General features: G+C 41.4%; 1 protein-coding gene across 3 annotated transcripts in view; it reads right to left on the reverse strand.

Moving 5' to 3' along the window:
• The window catches only part of CWF19L2 (CWF19 like cell cycle control factor 2), a 109323-nt gene that overhangs the window by 61613 nt on the left and 29626 nt on the right, over window positions 1–18084 (reverse strand). For all 3 annotated transcript variants that reach the window (XM_053311520.1, XM_053311519.1, XM_053311521.1), the window contains exons 9-10: window positions 9363–9459; window positions 7681–7773 (exon numbers count right to left, since the gene is read on the reverse strand). In XM_053311520.1, coding sequence (XP_053167495.1) covers window positions 7681–7773; window positions 9363–9459 — 190 coding nt within the window. The remainder of the gene's footprint in view (window positions 1–7680; window positions 7774–9362; window positions 9460–18084) is intronic.

Here is an 18084-nt window from a genome sequence, read left to right on the forward strand (position 1 = left end):
CTTCCTCACTGTACTACCGAAGCTGATAGGTCTGTCTTAGAGTCAAAAGCATTCAGTTGCTGAAGGCTAGTGCCTGTTGTTCTAGGCATATTGTTCTATGTCTCTCTCAGTATGTGATGTTTCAGTTTCTTAATAAATCGTTGTTTGTTTTTTTAACTCAACCTAGTATCACCAGATAATCTCTTGGGCTGAACTTCTTTACCACCAGAGCATACTCTGCTGTATTTCTCCAAACACCCCTCAACATTCAGTTACTGCCTTTGCAAGTATGTTCCACATTAGGTGTGAACCTGCCCAAAGTTATCAGCTGCCAGGGATTGGGAAACTCTGCCTTACATACCTCCACATGGCCCTATTAAAAATGTATCTTCATGTGCATTTTAACTATAGGGCACTCTGAGAGCCCCATTGACTGAAAAGCAGGATATAGATTAATAAACGCCATCCCTCCTACTTTAACCATGTAAGGAATGTGTTGGCAACAATGTTAACTGCAGTTAAGCTAACTAGGGCTTGAAGTTACTTAATTCTGTCTGTACCACTCTGAAGCAGCATAAAATGACCTACTGTTCTTTAAGTCATTTCCAATCCTGAAGGTAATTTTCAGATACCATTATGTACACTAGAATGCAAAAAGAGAAAAGGATAGGTTTTTCCCCCTATAATCTTTTTATACATACCCACAATTTTACAAAAGTACTGTCAATGGCATAATAAATTCCCTAATCCTCTTAACATCCCAGAGTGAATACTTTCTCAATCGGCTATTGATTCTATTGAGCATTCATATTTCCAAATATACCCAAATATTTTTAATGAATAGGCATGAATAAAAGCTAAAAAATAAAAATTCTGTTCAGGATTCTATTTTCTGGAAAAGCTTTATTTTTGACTTGCATTCAATTAATTCCCTTCTTATGACTTCTATGTCATTATTAAAGAGATGTCTGAAGTTATCACACTGGAGTCAAGAGATTCGTTTTTGTTACTTGCATACCAATTTTAAAAATAGGAAAGATGGCACTACTTAAAACTATAATACATAGAATTTTTACTATCCAATTATAAAAGAATTGTGAATTAACCACCAATTTTCACATTAAAATTCTGGAGTTTCTTGGAAGAAAAGGTAACAGTCAAAATCTACTTTAAGATGGATTTATTTAACTGCCATGATCAACACTTTCCCCCCTTAAAATTATATATAACCAATCAAAACTTTTATCACTGCTTATAAACTTATACAAAAGAATCAAAAATGGCCAAGAGAAGCAACTGCAACCCTAGTTACTGACTGTTAACCTACAATCACCTGCCCTTTAGCTAATTATTCTACAAAACTTTGCATGTTGCAAAACTTCAATATATGTGCCTTTTTGAGAATGTGAAAACTAATTAGTTCACCATAAACAAAAGACGAACTTTAGTATTTTAGTTTTTGATTGCCTATACATTATATTTAGATGCTGCAAAATAGCAGCTTCTACAAGTACACAAGTGTGCTCTCAATTTTCTCTGTCACCAATTAAAATTTGCCCCATTAACATTGACTTTCTGCAATCAATCAACTAAGCTTCACTTCATTAATCTATCAGTTCAACTGATTAAAACTTACAGCCTCACTGTCTAAATATGCCCTCATGTTACCTTCATCCTGATTTGCAGCCTGGTAACCTCCAACACTGTAAACAAGAATAATTTCAGTATATTCTATTTCTTCACACAGATGAATCTACTTTCTATGAGAAAGGGGACCATATCAAGGTTGTTGGTTTTTTGTCAGTCAATGCTGGCACACTAAAGAGGATGCATAGGCTAGAGCACACTGACATCTATCATCATATGCATAGAGGAGATAGCTATTTTAACAACTCCATGTAAACTTAGCTGGCAGTAGAAAATAACTGATCCTATCAAGACGAACCATTCCATAAGCCCTTGTCCTGGGTCCAGTGGACTATCAAATGTGCTAAAACCTAGGTGCCATGACTGCAACACCACACAGATCACGTTATCACACTTGTCCATTTCAGCCACTAACGGTAAGTCAGCCCTCATCTACATTCCTGAAATATGGTCACGACACATCGAAATTCAACTGCAACTGATATGTATCAGAGCACAATGGGCTGACAGATATGCATCAGAGCACAATCCTTTGCTCAGGATGCTGCTACAAATGTGCTGACACAAACTCTCTGTGCATCACTACACTGTCGACAGATTACCATCAGGACCTGTCAAGGACTTGAGGGCTAAACCATGGCCTGGGACTGGGACTTAGCCTAGTGAGCTATGTAGGTCAGGGTTCAATCAGATCTCAGAGGCCTGTTCAGGACCAGAAAGGAACAGCATTATTCAACATCAGCTCCTGTAATCGACTAATAGTAGGAAACCTACAGATTTCTCTATCATATTTTTATACTGCCTGATACGTACATCTCCATGCGGTGTACAAACTTCAACACAGATTAAAATACACAAAACAATAAAAACAGCAGCATAAAACAGACACACAATAAAAACAGTAGCATAAAACAAATTATTAAATTAATTCTGATTAAAAGCTTGTGAGAACAGGCGAGTCTTAAGGGTCTACCTGAAAACAGAAGAGGAGGTGCTCTTATTTCAGCAGGGAGCATATTCCAAAGCCCTGGGGCAGCCACAGAGAAAGCCTGGTCCCAGGTGGTCGCCACCAAACAAGATTGGCTGTGCCTGATATAACTAACTGCACCTTGCCTAACCAACAGAGCAGTTCCTGCTGTAGTTCGGAGCTTGCTGCTCTGTGCCAGCTTTCCCAGCCCCAGTTCCCTCACCTGACCCTGAGGACCCCATCCTGTAGAACACAAACTCTTGGTCTAGATTCAGATATGGCCATCTACAGCACTGGCCTGGCTCTGGAAGGATCAGAGACCCACATGACTTCGGTTTCTGCATCTACAACATTTGGCAGTGATCTTCACTATTTTTCTAGTGGGGGCCACTGTAGCAAAAAACCTTCCGTGTGAGAGCCACTTGCCACTGTGCTGCCCTCTGCACAGTGCTGTGCTTTTCTCAGTGCTGGGAAGACCCTTTAAGAGAGATGGAACCCAATCTTAAGAGTTCTAGGAAAAAAGAACTCCTGGGACAGGCCTGCTCAACTTAGCCTCCCCGCCCCCAGCTGTTTTTGGACCACAACTCCCACAATCCCCAGCCACAGTGGCCAATAGCAAGGGATTATTTATTTATTTCTATGCCGCCCAAAACTCTGGGCGGTTTACAATTAAAAACATCTAAAACATGTAATCCATTAAATGTTTATTAAATTAAATGTTAAACATTAAATCAATTAAATTTTTAATGTAAATTAAATTAAAATCGTTAAAAAGATTAAAAACATTTAAAACCCAGTATTAAAATTATTTAAAACTATAAATCTAATTAAAAGCCTGGGTGAATAAGTGTGTCTTCAGTGCCTTTTAAAACGTTGCCAGAGATGGGGAGGCTCTTATTTCAACAGGGAGAGCATTCCAAAGTCCAGGGGCTGCAATGGAGAAAGCCCGTTCCCGAGTAGCCATAGACCAACATCTGCAGGAGGGCCGAAGGTGAGCAGCCCTGTCCTAGGTCTACGCTTCCCAGGAATCCATGCATGGCTTCCAAGATGGTGCAGGGGTTCTAGAGGACACCGTTTCCCTAAAAGGTGCCTCCCCCCAGCACTGAGTAAAGGCCAGGGGGACTGTGGAGAGTATTCAGCTTGGACAAAGCTTCACACAGGCCCAAAACAGTTAGTTGATGGGAGCCTCCATTGGCCCCAATGCCTTACCATGAATAACACTGGTAAGCCATACCACTTTAGCCATCTTTGCTAGCAAGTCAGATATTTTATTAAAACGAATCTGAAATAATAGATTTGTTACAAGTCATACCAGTTCTGCACAAAAGGCATTTCTGGTCAATATTTTGTGACTTTATGAACATTTTATGTATGTATGTATGTATGTATTTAGATTTATATGTCACCCTACTCCCATAGGACTCAGGGCGTCTTACAAGCAATAATTTTGTGACAGGATCAGCAAACTAAAGGTCTGTGACAGCTTATCATAACGTCTTATAATATCAATAAGAAGTAGTTCACATTAGAAGTCGGCATGAAAAATGCACATTCCAAGAAGGGCCAAGAATAAAGCATGCCAGCAATCCACCAATCTGGCCCCATAAACGTCTTGAGAAAGCAGCAGGATAATTATCAGTTCGTGTCCTCGTTAATTAAAACTGGCATCAGCTAACAATAAGACGACACAACACTAGAGCAGTACTGCAAACAAAATTTGAGGGAAGATGAATGGTAATGCAAAAGCAATTTGCGAGAAGATGCAGAATGCCTGATTGCACAATAAATTGGATTTTCAATGGATTCCATCACACACACTATATACATACTGATAAGGAAGTTAGTAAGAGTTGGGAATTCAAGACAGAAATGATGACAGATGCCTCGTTGAAAATAACAGCAACTCTCTGAACACACCAAACAATAAAATTCACTACATAATATCAAAGTGCCCTTTAAGATCAATAGTTGACTACTACTGTAGTTCTAAAAGGGGCATTTTTTCAGAGTTGGAGATTACAAAAAAGGGCCTATTCTGCTCATTGTACCAAGAGCAGAGTTTAACATGCACCTGGGCATAATTAGATAACGCAGATTCTACATCTATCCACATTATTTCAGATTCTGCATATTTTCACAGTGAAATAGCATCAATCCAGATTCTAGACCACTGGATGGATATAGACTGTTTTAATTTAGTACAAGAGGTATTTGGGACTCCTTCAATTCTACAATTCACGGCATGTGAACACAAGCTGCCACAAATTAAATGGTGTTCATTAGGCCCATCCATGGATCTTCAGAAAAACATCTAAAGAGATTTGTTAGTATTTAGTTTTCAGAGGAAACATTGGGAGGAAAGGCAGCTTCTTCTGAGGAGGACATATGTCCTTCAACACTCAATTATCTTCAGAACCGAGGTGGTTTAAGAATGGATTTTCCATCCTCTCATCCTCTCTTTCCATGAAATGGGGATTGTGAGGCCAATTTATACCAATGTGGTGTAGTGGTTAGAGTGTTGGGCTAGGACTACAGAAACCTGAATTAAAATTCCCCCTCAGACATGAAACTTGCTGGGTATGCCTCTGGGCCAATCACTTAATTCTCAACCTAACCCACATCACAGGGTTGCTTTGAGGATAAACATTATCATGTACATCACTCTAGGCCCCTTGGAGGAAGGGCAGGATATAAACTGTAAAAATAGAATATATTCAGTAGAATCATCCTCAGCTGTACCTTTTTAGGCTGCAAGTGGGGATGGTGGGGAAGGCTACACATTTGAATACTCCTCCATGGGTTGAGCGGATGCAGGCAGTGTGAACTCCTTCCATTTAGAAAGCCAGCAAGTCAGGGACAAGAGTCCAGCTTTCTTCCCATTTTCCCTATTTGCACAAAAGCGTTTTTCTAAGAACACATTCAAGGAAGCAACTGACCCTAGTCAACCACCAATAATCCAGAAAAAGCTTTATTACATGATTAAGCTGAATACATGAACTAATCCCAAGTTCAGAACCAGAGATGTTAGTATAAAAAAATGGACATGGGTCCAAGAACATAAACCTGTATAAGTGCCATAAATCTCTAGGAATCAGAGAGTATCTATGTAGGTACCAGTAGTCAAGAAGAGGTACTACTTCAATTGGGACAGACATATCTAGTTAATCACATTTTTATTAGTTCACCCAAGTGCTGTCCATCCAGCTTTTCCTACACACATTTCTAGATGCCCCTTCAGAGTTCATAGAACTTAAACATTCTCTCCTTATTAACACAAAATAAATTGGGGAATGGGGAGAAAATGTTTGGTTTAAAATAATCTGATAATTAGGTGCGCTTATGCAGATTTACATCATGCCTTCCAACAACAAATTGTTCGTACTTTCACTCACATAACCTGGGCAGGGATTTCTGCATAAATATTATACTGCCAGCCCCACTGGATACAGGCAGAAGTCCGGCTTCCTTGAAAGCAAAATAAATCTTTTCTAACCTTACTGCTCAGAGGTAGAAATACTGCAATTAGGATGATGATTTATGGTTACTAGTCTACACAAAATTTAGGTATGAGACAGAAACACCAGATATCAACATAGTTAGGAGATGTGAATGCAGGAAAACTAATAAAGGTGTCCTGGATTGCCAATTATTTTTTCCCCAAACATCTTGTTACTGACTTCCTGTTTACCCATGGCCGTATCTTCAGCACAGTTTGCTCGCAGTATTTACGCTTCTTAGAAGATTCCAGAGGTTTATAATGCTCACACAAACACATTAACAAAGACAGCTGAAACATACCGACGTACCTTATCAACAGGGTGAAGTATTTTAAAGTTTAATTAACAAACAATTCCTGAAATAAACCAACGCCCAAGATAGCTCAAGTTACAAAATTTTTGATTAAAAGAAACATAGATGGAGCAACAAAAAAGGCAAATGTAAATGTTTAAAATGTGGCTGCATGACAAACAGTGCCTGCTCCTAAAGGATAAAATATAGGTTAGACACAGACTCTAGCAGGGCTGTGTAATGAGCTGACACTCCTGCCTTAGCAATCAGTTGACACCATGATGTAAATTAAAGAGGCAGGCTGCCATCTGTATAACGAGGCAGCATGGTGTAGTGGTTAGAGTGCTGGACTAGGACCGGGGAGACCCGAGTTCAAATCCCCATTCAGTCATGATACTAGCTGGGTGATTCTGGGCCAGTCACTTCTCTCTCAGCCTAACCTACTTCACAGGGTTGTTGTGAGGAGAAACTTAAGTATGTAGTACACTGCTCTGAGCTCCTTGGAGGAAGAGCGGGATATAAAATGTAAAATAATAATAACAATAATAATACTCTAGTCTTCTGACAGGAATCAGTCAGTCAGACACTGCCAGTGTTGTGTAATGGTTAGAGTGTTGGACTAAAACACTTGTTGATTAATAGGTGACAATATCTGTCTGATGACTGCCCCCGTGTATATGGGCCCATATATAGACTCCAAGCGATGTTGTCAAACTCCAGGCACTCCTGAATGACACCAGTTATCTGGGTCCATTTCAGTCTGGCTTAAGAGCTGGGTTTGCTGTAGAGACTGCTTTGGTCGCCTTGATGGATAACCTATGCTGGAAGGAGGACAGAGGGAGAACAACCCTGCTATATGTGACTGCACGTGCCAACATTCATTCTTTTTCACTTCTCTTCCTCCCCATCTCTGTATACATTTAGATTGCAAGCTCCTCACAGCTGGGACCTCTCAGAGTTATGCTGTCATTGCACCATTATATTGGTCATAGTAGCACTAAGACTCCTGAACACAGTAGAAGTGGAGCACACATGCTGATCGTGTCATCCAAACATGCCATAATTTGAAGTATTTGCTGTCCTGAACTGCATCTGAAAGAGTTTTCACAGATTCCCTTCACAGGATAATGTTAGAGCAGGCAGCATGAGTCCTAATTATTTTGTAGGTACTTCCCTGCAAGTGTTAACAACTATATTTTTAAATCTACGTATTTCAGAACGTCCGAGCTCCAGGTGTTGCACATCCGTCACGACTGCTTTTGTGTCAGCATCAAGAATAATAATGTTTGTTTCCTTACCTCCCTCTCAGACTCCCTTGCAGGAATTTGGGCTCCGCTCTCTTTTCGTTTACGTGCTTTGTCAAGCTGGACCTGGAGCTTTGCCGCTAAATCCTTTGAAGAAGAAAAATAATTTAGTTGAATTTGCTTTTTTCCCAGCAGCAGCATTAAATTAAAGTCAGGTTAATGTTTTAAAACATATTCCACATTTCAAAAGTCGCCCTATAAACTTCTAGGCCAAGTTCAGGCAAACATCCAAGCCATTTAGATTATGATGAATGAGCTTCAGTGAATATTGGGCTTGCGTGCTTCCCTCTATGTCAAGGCTGCTCAACTGCAGCCCTCCTGCAGATGTTGGCCTACAACTCCCATAATCCCTGGCTATTGGCCACTGTGACAGGGGATTATGGGAGTTGTAGTCCAAAAACAGATGAGGGGGCCTATGTTGAGCAGGCCTGCTCTTTATGCATAAGGGGGAAAGATTAAATACATCCACTTTAAGTCTGAATAAACCAGCATTTGCCCATTACGTCCAAACTCAAGAAATCATGGCTTATTCTATTCATAGTTAGTTAACAAGCCAGGATCTGAAAACATGGTTTGAAGATGTGCACTCTTCTGGGAACTGCAGTTTATTCAAAAATCAAGTGGAAGCTTTCAGTCTCCTCTCATTGTATGCCAAGCAGGAGAGGGGAAGTGTACAGCCTGTGTCTTCTTCATGATAATCTAAACCATGGTTCAGATGACTATCCAAATCAAGACACAGGATCAATACATTTTAAAAAAAAAAAAACTTAAGGTGCTGTGTGTACTGAAGTCAAATCAGTCTAAAGCAGAGGTGGGCAAACTTGGCCCTCCAGCTGTTGTTGAGGCTGAGGATAATGGGAGTTGTAGTTCAACAACAATTGGAGGGCCATAAACATATCCCTGCTTCTCCCTTGTTGGTGCTGTGGTGTTGCTGGGGGCTCCCCAATTAATATGATGTGGAGTTGTAGTGTAATAGCTCCCTTTTGACAAGATGTGATTGACTGCATCAACCTAGTTCTGAATTCCAATTTTAAATTTTATGACAGAACAATCCTCCTTGGTTATTTACCACATGTCTGGAACCTCTCCTGGGGTAACACATCATGGCTCTCCCGTGCACTACCTGTCGCCAAGCATATTATTTTACAGTGTTGGAAAGATCATTTCAGCCCCTCAGTTTATCAGTGGATAGAAGACCTCTCTAATCTGGCAACGTTTGAACTGACAACTTACCGTTGTATGCTGAAAGAGAACACCCATACCAGGATTTGGAAGGACTACTTAGCATTATTTGCATAATTTCATCTGTTTATTTCAAATCAATAACTTGATTTAATCCCTTCCTCATCCCCTTCTTCTCCCTGCTTTTCTGTTTGTTTGGGGGGGTATTCCTCAAATCCTCACCTTTTTGTTATAATTACTTTGTTAGAACATGAAAATAATTGAATAAAACTGTTAATTAGGGGTAGAAACAAACTGCAGAGATGGGCAGTTTGATGGGCAGAGATGGGCTAATCCTCTAAAGGGATTAGAGGGGCATTTTGGTAAATGGTCTTATTTGATGGTTCTAAGGCTCCCAAACACTCTTGAACAATGATTCATCTTTGGATTAAAGCAATGCAAGTTAAAGCATATACCAGTAAATTAAACACTTTTAGTACACTTGCTGCACATACCTTGTTTCCCATCAATTCTGCTTTCACAATCTTGGCTCCAAGTCTGTTCATTTCCTCTTCACTAAGAATACAAGGACTCTCACCCTCTGAATTAGAGCTGGTCAAACACACACAAGGCATTCAACATTAGCACCACAGGAAAAAGGAAAAGTATAATGAATATATGCACTACTATTAGTGCAAAGTTGGGGACGGGGACTAGGTAAGCTCTTACGAAGTGCTAATTTATTTTCAGTTGATGTTTCTAAACAGTGTTTAAGTGACTTTATTTTTAATCACTTATAATGGTTTCATATAGGTTTTGATTTTTCAGACTGCAGTTAAAGTGGTCTCCACTGGTCACAAACATTATAGGATCAATTTCAGAACCAATAATGTTCACAGAAACTCATTCACAGGCAAAATGCAGCTTACTTTCACCCAAAGTATTCCTTTTAAATATGAACCCAGTAAAGATGAACACCATGCCCACCGGTAGTTTATTTTGGGATTCTTTGATGAGGAAAGAGAATAAACTTTGCTTTTAAAAAAAATCTACTTGATCCATGAGAACAGCACAGACCCACACTCAAACGAAATGACTGGTTCTCCAGTCAAGTTAGGTTTTCTACAAGAGTAGAAAGAACTGCCTCTCAGGAAATAAGGCACCATGTATGCTGATGGAAGAACAATAACATTCGGCAAGTTAAGAGAAATGGCACTCTTGATAGTTCAGTGGCCATTATAGCCTTCGAGATGAAATGAAAAATCTGCTCCCTTATCAAAGACATCACATTTTAAGGGACTGGGAGCCTATCACAGGATCCTGCACTCCTCCTCTGCTCTCATGTGTAGATGTTCACACATTCAGCTCTCCTTAACCATAGTTAAGAAAAGATTATATAGCACCACTGTTAACAGAGGTAAACACTAACTATGGTTAACACTGGTGCTGGCCCTTAACCATGGTTAAAGCAGGGCAGGAGAGACATGGGAAAGGAAGGGTTGAAGGAAGGAAACATGCAAATCTTGTATCTAAGTTAAAGGATGAGCAGCATTACACCAGAACCAATGTAAGGACCCATCCAGACTCTGGCCTGGAAGAGACCTTCTTGCAAGAGGAGCAAGCCAGCTGAGAATCATGGCCCCAATGAAAGCCTTTTGGGTCCAAAAGACCCTGAGCAGCCAGAGCTTGTTGCTGCTGAAGCTCTGCTGTGCCCCCCCCCCACACCCCACAACCTCCTCCCTTGAACTAAGAACCTTCTCTAAAACCTCCTCCATCACCCCTAGGTCCTCAAAAGCAGAGGCGACATTGTGCCAGGGTTAAACTCCAGCACCAGAGGCAAAATGCTCACCTGGCTCTCTGAAATGTTTTATGCTACTTATTTGCTTTTTAATTTTTTACAGAATGTAAGTTGCCCTTAAGGTGGATAAATTTTGTGCGGTGGCTATTAACACCAGACAAGAGCAGATTAAAGCTGTGCATTAGATTATTTTTTATGTAGTGATATCTTAGGTGATTTTAGGATATTAGAATTAGAACTGGATCTTATTAAGTTATTGGGATATTGGCCCCAAAGGTGGTGGTTACTGCGTATTTAAAATGTTATTCACTATGGTTGTCTGCACGTTTGTCATCCGGTCAGTGACCGTAATAATAAAGTCTTCCATCTGACCACTCGGGGCCTCCCTCATAAGAACACAAGACCAGCCCTGCTGGATCAGGCACAAGGCCCATCTAGTCCAGCATCCTGTTTCACACAGTGGCCCACCAGATGCCTCTGGGGAGCCCACAGGCAAGAGGTATGTGCATGCCCTCTCTCCTGCGGCTGCTCCCCTGCAACTGATATTGAGAGGCATCGTGCCTCTGAGGCTGGAGATGGCCCACAGCCACCAGACTAACAGTGATTGATAGATCTGTCCTCCACGAATCTATCCAAGTACCTTTTAAAGCCATCCAAGCTAGTGACCATCACCACATCCCATGGCAAGGAATTCCATAGATTGATTATGAGCTGAGTGAAAAAGTTCTTGTCGGCCCTATATTTCTCAACCTTCAGTTTCATGGGGTGACCTCTGGTTCTAGAGTTGTGAGAGAGGGAGAAAAATTTCTCCCTTTCTACCCTGTCCACTCCATGCATAATTTTATACACTTCAATCTTGTCTCCCCTTAGTCACCTCTTTTCCAAGGTAAAGAGCCCCAGATGCTGTAGCTTGGCCTCATAAAGAAGGTGCTCCAGGCCCCTGATCATTTCAGCTGCCTCTTCTGCACCTTTTCCAGTTCTACAATATCCTTCTTAAGACACGGCGACCAAAGTTGTACAGATACGGTGACCAAAGCTCCTGTGTCCTCCTGGTGGACACACTTGGGAGGAAGAGGAGGCCAACTCAGGTGTCTGCTTTGAATCGAGGCCCGCCATGTTCTAAGAAATGGCAGGGCTCTGGGCTCCGGGCTCCTTCATAACCCTGCCATTTGCAGCCAGCCTTTACTGATTCAACAGTTCATGGAGTGAGCTCTTGACTAGAGCTTCCTTCCTCACTAGACTAAGATATGGCCACCAGCCAATATCTTCCCAAGCTAATGGGAAGGAGGCTTACCTAGTTACTGTTGGAATATAGCTAACGCCAAAGGGGGTATTATAGCAGGTCACTATCTGCTAAATTAGCATGTGTAGACCTCTGTAGCTTCTTCCTAATGCGTTTGTTGTTTCATAATTCCTGTAGACAGAAGTAGAATACCATACGACAGTCTACACGAGTTAGTAGATGATCTAAGCTGGTCTTATGGTAGCCAGCATGAATTATCCCTTTGGGTCTGCCCTGGTTTGCATTTGAATGGGAGACTAAATGGGCTGGATGAGCGAGAATAAACTGAAGCTGAATCCAGATAAGACGGAGGTACTTATTGTGCGGGGTCAGAACTCCAGAGACCATTTTGACCTACCTGTTCAAGATGGGGTCACACTTCCCCAAAAGGAACAGGTTAGCAGTCTGGGAGTACTTCTGGATCCACACCTCCTCCTGGTTTCTCAGGTTGAGGCGGTGGCCAGGGGTGCTTTCTATCAGCTTCGGCTGATACACCAGCTGCGTCCGTTTCTTGAGATCAATGATCTCAAAACAGTGGTATATTTGTTGGTAACCTCCAGACTGGACCTCTGTAATGTGCTCTGCATGGGGCTGCCTTTGTACGTAGTCCAGAAACTTCAGTTGGTTCAGAATGCGGCAGCCAGGTTAGTCTCTGGGTCATCTCGGAGAGACCACATTACACCCTGGCTGATGGAGCTACACTGGCTGACTATTTTTAAAAAACATCTTGAAGACTCATCTCTTCACCCAAGCTTTTATAGCTTTTTAAATTTGGAGGTTTTAATTTTATACTGTTTTTAAATTGTTAAACTGTTTTAACCTTTTATATTTGTTTTAATTGTTTTTATGTCATTGTTAACTGCCCAGAGATGAAAGTTTGGGTGGTATATAAGTTAAATAATAAATAAAATAAAATAAAATAAAATAAAGAGATATTCCTCTTAGGTGATGGGGCTGCTCGGGGAAGAGCACCTGCATGCTTGCATACAGAAGTTCCCAAGTTCCCTCCCTGGCATCCCTGGAGAAGCCACTGCCAGTCTGTTTAGACAATAGTGAGCTAGAAGGACCAAGGGTCTGACTTGGTAGAAGGCAGTTTCCTTTGTTCCTACAGCTATTTAATCCATTCACATTTTCATAAGAGAAAATAGCACATAAAATTAGGATGCATCTGTAATCGGACCTCAACATTAAATTCTACTGAAACTAGATGCCTTGCAGATAAAGGGAAAAATGCTAAGTGTGCTCCTGAGCCCTCTTGTGTTAAGTACTCCAATCAGCAGAGCTCACAGCAGCAGCATTGCCCATTAAATCAAGGAGACGGCAATGCTTGAAATGACATTGGCATCTAAAATATAGGATATTTACTATTGTTAGGGCACTATAACTTTAATAGGAACATAGGAAGCTACCATATACTGAGTCAGACTACAGGTCTAGCTCTGTATTGTCTACCCCAGTGTTTCTCAACCTTTTTGGAGTCAAGGACCGGTAAATTCTTCCTGCAGAGTTTCAAGGACCGCTACATTCTTCATGTGCAGTTTCCCAGACCAGCAGTTAGTAAAGAGGTTTCAAGTTTATCTATTAGTACTATACTACAGGCATGCACAATTCAAATGACCTGGGGGACCAAAACTGACTGTGACTTGGCTTATGGGGGCCAAGGTCAATTTTTAGAGTGCTGATGATTACAGTAACACTTAATATCAATCAATTAATTAAATCAAATTAAAGTGAAATTAATTAAAATGAATTTAATCAAAATTTAACTTTTGAAGTTCTGGCCAAGATTAATTTAAATTAAAATAAAATAAATTGAATTAAAAATTCTAATAAAATAAATACAATGCAATCTGTACAAAATACATAACAATAAAATGCATTGTTCTTCCTTTCCACCTCTGCCAAATCATCACACTTAACACAGAGCACTTCTAAGGAAAAAGATTAGAGAAGTTTTTCTCTTAATTTTTGATAAGAAGATTATACTTTGATCCTTCACCACACAGGCTTTTATAAAAACGAAAGAGAGAAGCAAGAGAGGGAAAGAATAGGGCAGGCTTGGCTTGACACAGAGGGATAGAAAAAGGAAAAGGAGATGGAGCAGGCTTGAAGGGAGAGAGGGAGAGAAAGAGAAATAGCTAGAAAAGAAAGAGATGGAAAGAGAATAGGGAGGTTTGGCTTGAGGGAGAGAGAGAAAGCTGCTCAGATCTTGCAGAAGGAGCTAGGTAAAGAGGCATAGAAAAAGCAAAATTAGGCAGGAGCCTGGGTAGGCAACAAGGGAATTGACAGGCCTAGGAAAGGATGTTTAGCTGAGGGAGCAGTTGAGGAAGGAAGGGTAAAGAAGGCTAGAGAGAAAATGGGTAGATAAGAGAGGTGCATGTGGCAGGGGACTGCAGAGAGACTGGAGTTAACTTATTCATTTGAAATAACAGATTTAATCTTAGGATGCAGACATCTACATTTTCTACAGACAATGCTACATTTTCCTGAGATTTAGCATTCTTGTGAGTTCACCCTCATGAGGTAAAATAAAACGTTGCCACATGTAGAGATTTGTGGGTCCCCCACAAGACATATTAACTTTTGAATATGGAATGTGATTGTGGCACCACCAAATCACCTTATCATTGAAAATGACAGTTAAAAGTCATATTTTGATGACTTCACTACAGCATGTTTTCTTGATAGGACTGGGCAGGAGTGAAATCGATTTAAATGCTATTTATAAAAGCCATTTATACCTTGCCCTGACGAGTTAACACCCTCACCCCACCTGCGAACCTCTGTGTAGTTTTAAAAAAATCTTCTAATTCCAGCCGCTTGCCGCTTTACTTGCCGCTTGTCTTCCCTTGCCGCGAACCTCCGTGCATATATATTTTTAAATTCCGATGCTGAGGGGATGGCTGGGGATGGCTGCTGGGTGTGGGATGAGCCAGTGGTCCTTCTACCTGCCCGCCCCACCCATGCCTGCTTTGAACCTCTGTGCTTAAAAAATTCCTGACATTCCAGCCACCGCGCGGCCGAGGGGACGACTATGGGGGGGGGTGAGCCCATGGTCCTTCCACCCACACACACCCCGGCGGCGGCGGAGGAGGATCCCAGAGCGACGCCGTGGCCTGCCATCCCGCCCGGCGTCGCTTCCCAACTGTGAGGGGTCCCCTGCACGTGTCCCTCACAGTTGGGAAGCGACGCCGGGCGGGATGGCAGGCCACGGCGTCGCTCTGGGATCCTCCGCTGCCGGGGTGTGTGTGGGTGGAAGGACCATGGGCTCACACCCCCCCCCAGCCGTCCCCTCGGCCGCGCGGTGGCTGGAATGTCAGGAATTTTTTAAGCACAGAGGTTCAAAGCAGGCATGGGTGGGGCGGGCGGGTAGAAGGACCATTGGCTCATCCCCCACCCAGCAGCCATCCCCTCAGCATCGGAATTTAAAAATATATATGCACGGAGGTTCGCGGCAAGGGAAGACAAGCGGCAAGTAAAGCGGCAAGCAGCTGGAATTAGAAGATTTTTTTAAAACTACACAGAGGTTCGCAGGTGGGGTGAGGGTGTTAACTCGTCAGGGCAAGGACCGGCACTCAAGTTGCCGCGGACCGGCACCGGTCCGCGGACCGCCGGTTGAGAAACACTGGTCTACCCAGACTGGCAATGGCTTCTCCGAGGTTGCAGGCAGGAAACTCTCTCAGCCCGAAACAGGTGCCCTCATACTAGGGAATTGGAACATTCCCCTTCTCGTAATCAGGTTAGTAAGCCTGTATGTCATTTATGCAATGCTCCTGCATAGGAATAGGGAGGGAAGACGCGACCAAGAGGTTCACACAGATGAGACAGTAAATCTCTTCTGGAAAAGTTTGTATGGTTATGTGCAAAAAGACAAGAGTATCTCTTCTAAACAGCAATGGGACAAATTATGGAAACAGACATTGGAAATTATGGAAATAGACAAATTATGGAAATAGACGTAACCCCCCCCCTCCCCGATTACCTGATGTGCCTTGTAATCCCCCACCCCCGAGTTACAGTACTACCTGCATATACTACATAACCTTGTGGGTTTCCAAATCCTTGTGTGTAAATCTTTGTAGATATATCATGTACAAACAACCACTTTGTATATAATTGTGCTCTGGCAACGTACTGTATGCTTTGGTAGTTTGTTGGTTCAATAAATTAAAAAATCTTGTCCTATCAAAAAAATAAATAAATCTTGTCCTATCTTGGAGCAGCCAGGGAGGGTACCTGAAACTCTCTGCTTTTCCCAGAGTGGCTCCATCCCCTGAGGGGAATATCTTACAGTGCTCACACATCAAGTCTCCCATTCATATGCAACCAGGGCCAACCCTGCTTAGCTAAGGGGACAAGTCATGTTTGCTGCCACAAGACCAGCTCTCCAGCAATCCGCTCTAGCAGGCATGCTTACTGCTCTTAGCAACGTAAGCAAGCCTCTTTGCAATAATTCAATTAAATTATTACAGAATGTATTGCTACATCAAATTTGGATTTATATGACAGCATTTTATGTTGTATCTGCATGCATAAACATACTAAGCTCATGTCTTTTTATTAATTATTATTGTAGAACTTCATATTATACACAAAGATGAAAGAAGCTCTAAAAAGGAAGTCACTACGGGGCTAATTAAGGCTTCCAAATATTTCATTAAAAATTAACACAACTGAATAAATATTTGTCTCTCCGCTTCATGATAAAGAAAGGGTAGTTGGTCAATATGACAAAGTACATGGATTGTGCAAACACATTTTTAGCAGGTCTAAGACTCCGCTGTAATCTCTTCAGGGATCACTTTCGAAAGTCTGTCCTTTTCAATTCCAATTTAACCATATTGGCCCTAGTTAATGGCACTTTAATTGCAGTATGAAGCAAATCAAGCCCCACCACAGTGGCTTTTGTTTTTAATCACACATCTTATTTCAACTATAAAATAACCCCCTCCTCATCTTAGCCTCAAAATGGAAGCTCAGAATACAGAAGGGTCTGCTGGTTAGAATTTCAAAATTATGTCTCTGAAAAAATATACAAGGTCAATACACTTTAGATTCACACCATTTCTGCAATTATCTCAAGGTCAGACACAAGCTTCCCACACACATTAGCAGAAGGGCACTCAATTCACATTCATCCCATTCTCAAGATTTGCTTCCCTTACAGACAGTGCCACAAGGGGACTGCAAATATTACTTCATAGCCGGGAGAATGTGGTTGGTTGAATGAATCCACCCTTCAGTCCTACTCTACCTGAATGTGCATCATCAATGCAGCACAAAAGTATTTCAAGCCTTACAAGCATTTCAGGGAAGTGGTATCATCAACTTTCCATCTATGCAATGCCATTCACCCTGAAGAATCAGAAACACTTTGCTGCACAATAAAGTACATCCCCTTCTTGGGCAAAATGAAATGAGCTAAAAAAGAACCCTGTTTAGCAGTACACAGCAACACTTATTGCCATTCAGGCTGAAAAGTGGAGCACATTGTCTGCATCCAAATGAAACCAACATAGAAAATGAAAGAAGGTGCTACTAGGCTCCACAGGTTTAGACAAAAGTTACTTTTTTATTCCACAAGTTGGGTTTCATGCAAGTTTAAGGAACAGAAACCAAGGCAACAAGGAAGACTAGCAATATAATCATTTTAAATCAAATTATTAGCGGTCCTAGTCTTAGGACCGGAAAGTCCTGAGTTCGAATCCACATTCAACCATGAAATTCACTGGGTGACTCTAGGCCAGTCACGTATCTCTCAGCCTAACCTACCTCACAGGGTTGTTGTGAGGATAAAAATAAGTATGTAGTGCTGAGCTCCTCGTAGGAAGAGCGGGATATAAATGTAAACAATAAATAAACAAATAAGCCTACTAAAACCCTTTACCAATTAGTAAGCTTATTTGTTTATTTATTTAATGTTTGTTTGTTTTATTTAATTGTAAATTGTTTTAAAGTTTTAATTTCTGTTTTAATTTGTTCATGCTGCTGTAAACCGCCCAGAGATGGAGGTTTGGGGTGGTGTACAAATGTAATAAATAAAATACCACTAAGTACAGAGAGGCCCCATACATTAGGACCCAGAGAGAAAGGTTTCTAAATCAATAGGTATTTATTTTTGAAATGACTTGAGCCCCAACAGGAGCACCATTGTCAT

The sequence above is a fragment of the Hemicordylus capensis genome, chromosome 3, assembly GCF_027244095.1.
Source record: "Hemicordylus capensis ecotype Gifberg chromosome 3, rHemCap1.1.pri, whole genome shotgun sequence".
NCBI lineage: Eukaryota > Metazoa > Chordata > Lepidosauria > Squamata > Cordylidae > Hemicordylus > Hemicordylus capensis.